Genomic DNA, 10230 nt, shown 5'->3' with positions numbered 1-10230 from the left:
TACATGGATTATCGAATCTGTATACAGACTGTTAGATCTAACAAATGCATTTGTTTCCGAATATGTTAGCTGAATATTAGCTCTGCTATCCATATCTGTTAGCGATTGTGCAATCTTCTTATTGCTTTTATTTATTTATAATTCGTGTGACCATTTCTCTTGCGTATTTTGATATTCTCAAACTCATTCAATCTTTGAATGCAAAACAATAGGTAAGAATAAGGTTTTATAAATTCATTGTTTTATTAATGAGTGCCTGGTACATAAATAAAAAGCATATTTATGTTTTAGAATTTATTAAGAAGATCTTTGAATAATGTGTTTGTGCTATACATTTATATATTCTTTTTATTAGAAACCCCTACAACTCACATATGGGTTAATGTGCAAACATTCATTGCGAAATTACAAATCGAACAGAACTGTGAAAATTGAAAATTTGTTAACAATTATCACTTGCCGGGAAACAACAAAAAACAATAAATACATCTACAATATCTAAACTAACGCTATTTTCAACAGGATTCATTCTGTGAAATACCTAAAAGCGTTTGAATTTTATTTAATCCCTAACAAACTGGAAATTTCGCAAATCTGGATGAAACTAGCGAAGTTATGATTGCCGCCTCTGAACCTTTGGTGAGACGATAAATAAAGTAAAGTTTAAAAATAAATAAATATATTATATTATTATTTTTATGTAGGAGTTCATTCCTCGGGGTCGACAGGCGGTTGAGGAGCATCCGGGTCCCACCGATGTAAAAGCGCACAATCACTTGTCCACAGAACATGTGCTCCTACAACGCATGCAGAATGTAAATATTTCCGCATCGGATGAGCATAATGAATTTTGGTGTGTGCGCGAAATTTTCGAGGATTTGAATGAAGATATAGCCGGAGTTCGTGGCAATCAGTCAACAAATGTTCAATGCGACAAAGATGAAGGTGACAATAAAGCATATTTGCAACAGCAACAACGTGCTGCATATGCGGACGTCGATTATATGTGCGAGTATCTTGTTAATTCCGAAGAGGAATTGTATGTGAAAAAGAACACAGCAGTGTGGACAAAAGGTGCTGGTGATAATAAATACTTCAAATCCTATTTCTTAATTAATGTTGAATTAAACAGGCTTACTAGATGAGAATGGCGTTATGCCGCGTTTATGCTTCACCTGTGAGACCCCAATTAAATTTGCTTTCTTCTGCAGTAAAGCATTTGTGATTGGCAAGCGTGATGCACGTAGTAAAAATTCAGCTTCTACCAGAAAGTCAAATACCGAACAGGAAGAAGACTTCAGCGCAATTTGCCTAATTGGTAGATAACCTCACATAATTGTGTATATTATTTAAAATATATTTATAAATTTTAATATGTAGATCAAACAGCTCTCCACATTTACTGTAGTAATGGTGAGGATTATCTCTGCAATCTCGAATTTCCGGTGTCGCATGTGTGGCCCACATCGTTCGGCATTCTTTTGGAGAAGGTAGCGTCCAGTGCCATTATACAGAATACCGCAATTTCCATGCCACGTCTCTTCTCGCTCGCACATCCATTACAAGAAATTTGTCCCGTAATCTGTAAAACGGCTACAAATGTCGGTTATCTTGTCGAGTCCGACTACAATATAATATATACTTCGGAAAACTCAGATCTTGTGCTGTTGTATGACAATCGAATAGGAAAGCAATTTATATCACGATTACGTAAAGCGACCGAAGAGGAAATACAATATGTGGGCATACAAAATGAAACTGCACTTGGCGGTACGGTTGGTGGACTGCCGCAACACTCTTTAAATCGCGGTGCCGCTGGTGGTATTGGTGGAACAGGTAACTAATTTACTACTTAAAGATTTTATTTTAGTTTTTTGTAATCCAATTCTTATTGCTTAGCCACACCAAAACACAGCACCGCACATTTGGGACGCTCCAGCTTAGGTAATCCCAATTATTCCGCGCATATTGGCAAATTTTTGTCGAGCGCACATTCATTGAGTGGCGCGTTTGGGAATTTAAAGTAAATATATTTGCAAAATACATATAATAGCAGTAAATATTTGTTGTAATCACTTTTTTTTGTATTTAGTCGTACCGCATCACCTTTAAATCATCTGCAGTCCACTATCGGCCAGCACTCTATATCAATGCAAGATATACGAAAAGTGGGTCAGGCGCAGCCCTCGAAGCCCATAGTACCGGAATTGTGTTTGGAACACATTTGGACTGAAAGCACATATGGAAAGTATGTATTTAAATGAAAGTATTTATTTTTATAAAACTTATTAAATTGTATATCTAAAATATTGTTATATTGTCTACCTAAAAAATTGTCATATTGTCTTCCTATTATTATTGCATTGTATTATATATCTATTAGCAATCGTGAATTCGGCGAAATCTCAAATCGTGCTTTTATACACACCGATTTGGTGGGACAAATATACTTTTGCTATTTGTTACCATTCTCCTGCAAGCTACAGCTAGTGCGTCTGGTTAATTATGGCACAAAAGAGCTAAAAATATCTAGTAAAACCTTAACTATACCAGCCAAGGATGCGGTGTCATTAGAGGTACTCGGAAGTTTTGTTAATTAATAATTGACTTACATTAATTAATGATTATTCGAACTGTAGCGTCTGCGCATGATCGCCGTTTTGGATCCATCCGGTAGTTTAATCTTGTATACAGGCGCAGTTATGGTGTCTAAAGTACATGTTGCCGCCGCAATGGCAAGTACTAGTGTATGCACGGGCAATGTGACGCCAACTACAAACGCAACAGCAAGTACGCTGGCCGGAAAATCACCAAACACATCGTTTCCTCGGTAAAATTTGTAATTTCAGTGTACAAAATATTTTTTTTTATATAGTAATGTTGACTTGATTTGTATACGCTTATGTATTACTTATTTTCAGACGTAGCAGCCTTTTGCCAACGATACAGAAACCCACCGATACAACGTTCGAAGAAGAATTACATCTGTTATCGCCTGTACATCCACTACAGCCACAATTCCCAAATCGGTAAGCCTGAACTTTCGTTTATATTTCTTAGAAAAACTTATATTGCCTTTTACAGCAAAAACAGCAACGTTTGCTTGAGTTTGCGAGATCCGGCTGGGAATCGTTTGACTTTGGTCTACCCATTTGGCAAAATGTATCGCATTGAATTACCACAAATTAATGAAACGAAATTCATTTCCCGTTGTATGGGTGCAATGCGTCGTATTTTGAATAGAGCACAATTCATGCAGCTAATAACCCGTTGGTATGGTGCACGCAATCCACCAGGGTCACGTGATTACAGCAGCGCACAAGAATGGGAAATTTTCCGAAATGTACTCATGGATCTGATGGGTTGCAGTGCAGCCACACATGAACCTACCACCAACACGTCATTTTCCTATAATGCTGACGAGCCGAAGAAGCGGCGTAAAAACGATGAAATCACCGAAGGTACTGCTGCTGATTGGGAATTTATGTTGGCTGTACTTAATGAAGATGTCAGCGGCTGTGTTAACGCTGACATAAAAATGGAAACGGAACCTGCTGCTGCGGCGGCGTGTAATATCGATGTGAGCGCGGGTTTGTTCAACAGCATACCGGCAATCTTCTATGGTTTACATATGTTGTATGAGGACTTTAAGCTGGATGAAACTATGCATGATTGTTTACCGCATTTGGTGAAGGTGAGTATTTAGTTTATATGTGTATTTATATTATTATACCTTGAACATGCTCAAATAATATCTTTATTCCATAACATTTATTACTTTTCACAGTTTCTGCATCAATTCGCGCTTGACATGCAACTGACCACTTATACATTTCATTATACCCTGGATTATCCACATTTGGTACACTCAACAAAGAAATTGTGCAAGTTTACAGAAGAACATGCCACACATATGAGCTCCAAAGGGCTGTTGCAAAGCGTTGCCCCAAGCGTTTATAAGCACTTGGAACATATTTTGCGCGGAAGAGACACATCGCAGTATACTTATGTGGAGGGACTGAACGACTTGAGTCGGAATGTGCTACAGGTATGTACAGGTTGGGTTGAATTTGAAAGATTTACTTAATTTTCCATGATTATTTTCTCTAAAGGTCATATCACTGATAATGCATGGCGCAGAGAGAATAAAAGATTGGATTAAACCGCTAGAATTCGCTGACTCGGTGCATTCCTACTATCCGAAACGACCTAAACGTTTTATATCCACGACTGTGCCGCGTGCCGAGCAAGTCATACAAATGCTGCTAAATATGAGTAAGTTTTTAAAATCCAGAAAGAAACCTCGGATACCATATAAAGTTATATAAATGATCGGCATGAGTCGTTTTAGCCATGTCCGTCTGTCTGAATCCACGCATACTAGTGCCTCGGTTTTTGAGATATCAATCTGAAAACTCGCACACCTTATTTTCTCCCTAAGAAGCTGCTCATTTCTTGGAATCGTCGATATCGGATCACTTTACGATAAAGCTGCCATACAAATTGTTAAATTAAAATAAAGTTCTTGTATGAAAAACTTTTTTATTTGACAAGATATCTTCAAAAAATTTTGCATAGATTATTGACCAAGGCAACACTACAATCTTCCAACATATTGTTCAGATCGGACTACTAAAGCATATAGCTGCAGTACAAGACTGACCGATCAAAATAAAGTTCACATTTTTTCTTCTTTATTTTTTTTTAATCTCAACTGCACATAAGTTTCTAAGATCTATTTTATTACCAATAGATATTACACGTACCGACATCGAACGTCTGCCCGTCGCGCTACACCTCATCATCGCTGAATGTTTAGAGCAAGCACGTCTATCGCCGCCTATCGGTTGCTCAGCTGCCACTTATGAGTTGATTTTACGCACAGAATTAGTTGCACATGCGCTGTTGCAAGACGATTCACCTTCTAATGGTGTGTGTAGACCGCAACAAAAGTCACATGTTGATGCCGAGGACTCATTGTCGGCACGCTGTCCACCCGCCACGAACGGCATATCACACATGGAAGCCGCACTCGACGACGGCATGGATAATATAGATACTAAGTTGTTGAATTTACGCTTTCCCGATGATATGCGTATTGCCGAAGTGCGGCGCCTACTCACATCATCAGAGCCGGTGCTCATCGATATAGTGCAGAAACCCGGCATGACAGATCATCGTTTCATTGAGGAGCAGGAACGCCAACTATTCGCTTTGTGCAAGCGCACCATGGCGCTACCGTTGGGACGTGGCATGTTTACATTACGCACCTCCATACCGACACCCACCGAACTGATGCCTATACCGAAATTGTGTCTCTCTGGCAAGGAGCCTGTCAAGGGCGCCACAATTGAAATGCAACAAATTGAATTGCCACCAAATATGAGTCTCTGGCCGTCATTTCATAATGGTGTTGCGGCTGGTTTGAAAATTTCACCAAATGCGCGTGATGTTGACTCCACGTGGATTGTTTATAATAAACCGAAAGGTCAAGAAGATGTCTCCACGGAACATGCTGGCTTTCTTATGGGTCTCGGCCTTAATGGTCATCTCAAAACACTTTCGTTTATGAGTATTTATGAATATTTGGTGAAGTGTGAAGAGATGACGAGCGTCGGTTTACTCTTGGGCATTTCGGCAACACATCGTGGTACTATGGATACAACAACAACAAAACTGTTGAGCGTACATATTGAAGCATTATTGCCTACCACGGCGCTGGAGTTGGATATACCACAGAATATTCAGGTGGCTTCGTTGATGGGCATTGGATTTTTGTATCAGGGCTCCGCGAAGCGCCATATAGCCGAGGTTTTGCTACAGGAAGTGGGTAAGTGTTGAAGAAAAGTTTTAATCGGTATTAAATTGGTACATTTAATGGATTAATTTTGTTTATCAATAATCACCGTTAACATTTAATTTCCACACCGATAGGTCGTCCACCCGGCCCTGAAATGGAGAACAGCGTTGAACGCGAATCGTATGCTTTAACCGCCGGTCTTGCCTTGGGCTTGGTAACTTTGGGACTTGGTGAATCGCCGGCCGGTTTACTTGATCTACAAATACCCGATACATTGCACTACTATATGGTCGGCGGTAATAAGCGACAGCTCAGCGGTTCACAAAAAGAGAAGTACAAATTGCCTTCGTTTCAAGTGCGCGAAGGCGACAACGTCAACATCGATGTAACTGCACCGGGTGCAACACTGGCGCTGGGTCTAATGTTCTTCAACACCGGCAATCGTGCCGTTGCCGAGTGGATGAATCCACCGAATACGCATTACCTACTCGATTTGGTACGACCCGACTTGCTCATGCTGCGCACCATAGCACGCGGCCTAATACTCTGGTCCGATATCAGGTCGGACGCGGATTGGTTGTTCGGACAGTTTCCGTCAAATTTCAAAATAGATCTTGAACGTCCCTACTATTGGGGTGATAAGTACGAAACGAGCGTTGATTATGAATCCGAAGCGTAAGTGCGATTACTCGATTTTGATAAAGCAGTCATATACAATTTAATTTGTGTCCATTCTGCAATTCTTTCCATACAGTCAAGCTTGGTGCAATGTCATTGCGGGCGCCTCATTCTGTATGGGTCTGAAATATGCTGGCAGCGAGAATCAGGAAGCCTTCAAAACCTTACATAAAGCATTGAAAACATTTATTGGTTTCCAAAGTAAGCATGTGTTCGAATTCGCTGGCTATACAACTGTCGAATGCTGTCTTATGGTTATTTTGATTTCCATATCCTTGGTATTCGCCGGTTCCGGTGACTTGGAAGTATTACGCATTATACGCTATTTGCGTTCGCGCATCAGTTTTCGTGATCGTTGTCGTGTCAATTATAATCCGAATGTTACATTCGGCTCGCAAATGGCTATACACATGTCGCTGGGCTTGTTGTTTTTGGGCGCCGGTCGTTATACCATTGCGAATACACCAGAAGCTGTAGCCGCGTTAATATGTGCCTTCTTCCCGAAATTCCCAAATCACAGTAACGATAATCGGTATGTATAAGTAGGTAGCAATCGTTACTAAAAGATCTAAAAAGTTGATTTGGTTAGACAAACGTGTATCAGTAATTGAATATTGATATTTTTAACCAAAGAAATTACTTTTTGTAAAAACTATTTACTTTTTATATTCTTATTATTATACCTCACTTTTACTTAATCCTCATTACACCGTTTCAGATATCATTTACAAGCCTTTCGTCACTTATATGTGCTGGCCGTCGAACCACGCCTCTTTCTGCCACGCGATATCGACACGAAGAAGTTGTGTCTCTGTCAGATATCAGTGCTGGAGGTGGGCAGCAAGGAGTTGCGTCGCCTACCGATGGCGCCTTGTATGCTGCCACCATTGCACACTTTGCAGAAGGTGATTGTAGACGATGCCAATTATTGGCCGGTTTGCTTTGAGAAGGAGCGCAATTGGGCGCAGTTGCTGTAGGTGTCACAGCCCACTTCTACGACTTTGTCAATTAATTAGTTATTTTTTATATCTACAGCAAAGCTTTGGAGAACTCTGCTTGCATAGACATCAAAAAACGTTCCGGTTGTCTTTCGCATCTCGAGGATCCCGATCGTCTGAAGAGTCTTTTCGCACAAACTCTTACCACCGAACAATATACGTGCTGGCATGTGAACGCTACCGCATTAGAGCGCTTCTCAAATGATCCATTCGTTACTAGTTTCACCGATCGCTTTCTACACATCGATGCAGAGATTATCACACAAGACGAGCTGCTCAAAATACAGCAGTTGACGATGCTCTTCTATAATGCTGTTATCAAGGATAAAATGCATGTGCTGCCCATTTATTTAACTACATTCAATGTGAGTGATTATATTTTTTCATAATTTATAATTTTCGAAAATTTTTGGTGCGTTGAGGCGAAGTGCTGAAAAATCGAAAAGTGACCGATTTGCGAGTTTTAACTTTTAATATAAAAAGAATCAAGTAAAAACGTTAATTTCGGTTGCAGCGAAGCTATAGTTTCTTCACAAATAAACAAGTTTTCATACAATAACTTGATTTTGATGGGTCAGTTTATAAGGCAGCTATACGCTATAGTTGGTCGGATCTGAACAATATATTAGAAAATTGTACTGTGTCCTTAGACAAGAATCTATGCAAAATTTCGTGAAGATATCTTATGAAATAAGAAAGTTTTTCTTACATGAACTTGATTTTGATCGGTCAGTTTGTGTGGCAGCTATATGCTATAGTGGTCCGATCAAAACAATTTATTCGCAAAATGTAGCGTTGCTTTGAACAATAAACTATGCCAAATTTCCTGAAGATATTTTGTTAAAGAAAAAAGTTTTCCATAGAAGAACTCGATTTTGATCGTTCGGTTTATATGGCAGCTATATGCTATAATAGTCCGATCTAAACAAGTTATTCGCAGAATATAGCGCTGACTTGGAGAATAATCTACGCCAAATTTCGTGAAGATATCTAGTGAAATAAAAAAGTTTTCCATACAAGAACTTGATTTTGATCGGTCAGTTTGTATGAAAGCTATATGCTATGTGGTCCGATAACGGCGGTTCCGACAAATGAGGAGCCTTTTGGGGAGAAAACTATGTGTGCAAAATTTCAGATCAGATATCTTTTCATATAGACATATGGTCATGTCTAAATCTGCTCGGCTATTATACATACATATGTACATATGTTTATTCTTTATAAGGTCTTCGACGTTTCCTTCTGGATGTCACAACTTGATGACAAACTCAATATAAGATGTTTAGAATATAAAAACTTATAACTGTAAACGCTGTAGCCGAAGTCAACTACCTTGTTATAGGTTCCCACGACAGTCGGGTCTAAGTAACCGGAACGGACACGGATTTGGATCTTTATCCGGCCAAGGACTCTTAACTCGGCACCATTCTCAAAATTTCTTCAGCACTGTTTCTCTGCCGCAACAACAACAACTACAACCTCTTTAGATTGTTGCTTTTGTTCACTAAAAATCCTTTAAACACATTTTTCTAAAAATCTGAAAAAATATAAATTTCTAATAATTTTCTTTTTTCCTTCTAGCTAATTCAACGCGTCCAACGCAAGCCCGAAGGCAACGATGTCTGGCAAATAAAACTAATCGACTTGTATATGGAAAAGTATAGACAAACGCACCTACTCCTGACCAGCGAATTGATGGGCGCACTACTCGAGAAATTTAAAGTGTTCATCGAAAATACGCGTCGTGCAATGGCGTCCATTTTGCATAGCTTCATCAGCACCAGCGCACTTGAGCCAAGTATTATTAGCGAATTGTCAGAGGTGGAGCTGGCACGCCTCTATTCCGTGGTGAATTTCTATAATTTGACGCCGAATTTGTTGATTTTGGTTGATCTTAGCGGTACAGTTAACTACCTAAGGTATTTATACGAGTTCAAGAAGCTCAACTTGGACGTGCAAACCATACATTGTTTAATTAAAATATTGCTGCAAACCAGCAGCAACGAAGCTACTTAAAATTCAGTGAATTTGGAAAAGTAGCATAAAAGAAAAAATAATGCTTGTTATCAGTGCGAAGTTGATAATTTTTTTTTTATATTCAAATATAAATATTTATTGCACAAATACACTGCGTATGCGTAAAATCAGTCGCCGTGGGTTATACTTAAAAAAAAAGACAAAAATTAGTAATAAAATATTATAAAATACTGCCTACATTTAGGAGACAAGTTGCCAACTCCTCTAATTTGACTCAAAAAGCATTATTAAACAACATTTATATAAGACATAAAAAAGTGATAAACTTCAGTACGGATTGTCGCTTAGAGATAAAATTGATGCTTATAACTTCGGTGAAATATTAGAAGCGCTGCGCTTAAAACTATACTTTCTGTCCAATCATAAGTTCAGAAAACCATCTAATGCCTCGAAAAAAATATCTTTTCGGATATTATGATAAAAAAATACACCTCAAAATGGCTTAAAAAATCAAAATTAGTATAAAAAATCTTATTCCTTCGATCATTAGCTGACAAATATATATAGAGGGTCGAGTGAAAATTTCAACTCCATCGGTTCAGCTACTCGTTACGGACAAATTTTCCTCACCGACTCTGAATAAAGGTTTTGGAGAAAAACGCACTTAAAGTTTTGGGATCAGGCTACACTAAATTTTAAAAGTCTCTGTCTCGGTAACTATTTCCCGGATCGACTTCAACTTTTCTGGTAATATTCTCCATTCTCCAAATTCGATTT

At 38.8% G+C, this 10230-nt stretch overlaps 1 protein-coding gene across 1 annotated transcript; it reads left to right on the top strand.

Annotated features, from left to right (window-relative positions):
• The first annotated feature begins 432 nt into the window (after nucleotides 1-432).
• LOC126760789 (anaphase-promoting complex subunit 1) lies at nucleotides 433-10213 on the top strand. The gene is made up of 18 exons (XM_050476690.1): nucleotides 433-639; nucleotides 705-1074; nucleotides 1133-1318; nucleotides 1381-1836; nucleotides 1900-2023; nucleotides 2093-2248; nucleotides 2384-2576; nucleotides 2640-2830; nucleotides 2922-3029; nucleotides 3085-3694; nucleotides 3788-4048; nucleotides 4113-4275; nucleotides 4754-5830; nucleotides 5935-6475; nucleotides 6555-7010; nucleotides 7197-7451; nucleotides 7514-7841; nucleotides 9058-10213. Exons 1-18 carry the CDS (start codon nucleotides 616-618, stop codon nucleotides 9490-9492), a joined length of 5934 nt encoding a protein of 1977 aa, XP_050332647.1. The 5' UTR covers nucleotides 433-615; the 3' UTR covers nucleotides 9493-10213.
• The last annotated feature ends 17 nt before the right edge of the window (nucleotides 10214-10230 follow it).

The sequence above is a fragment of the Bactrocera neohumeralis genome, chromosome 5, assembly GCF_024586455.1.
Source record: "Bactrocera neohumeralis isolate Rockhampton chromosome 5, APGP_CSIRO_Bneo_wtdbg2-racon-allhic-juicebox.fasta_v2, whole genome shotgun sequence".
Classification (NCBI taxonomy): domain Eukaryota; kingdom Metazoa; phylum Arthropoda; class Insecta; order Diptera; family Tephritidae; genus Bactrocera; species Bactrocera neohumeralis.
Note: the sequence above shows the minus strand (reverse complement) of the source record. Positions and strands in the feature narration are given on the sequence as shown.

Coding starts and splice junctions, on each gene's coding strand:
- LOC126760789 (XM_050476690.1), top strand. CDS start 616: ATGATTGCCGCCTCTGAACCTTTG. Junction 640..704: donor TTGCCGCCTCTGAACCTTTG/GTGAGACGATAA, acceptor ATTTTTATGTAG/GAGTTCATTCCTCGGGGTCG. Junction 5,831..5,934: donor GGTTTTGCTACAGGAAGTGG/GTAAGTGTTGAA, acceptor CCACACCGATAG/GTCGTCCACCCGGCCCTGAA.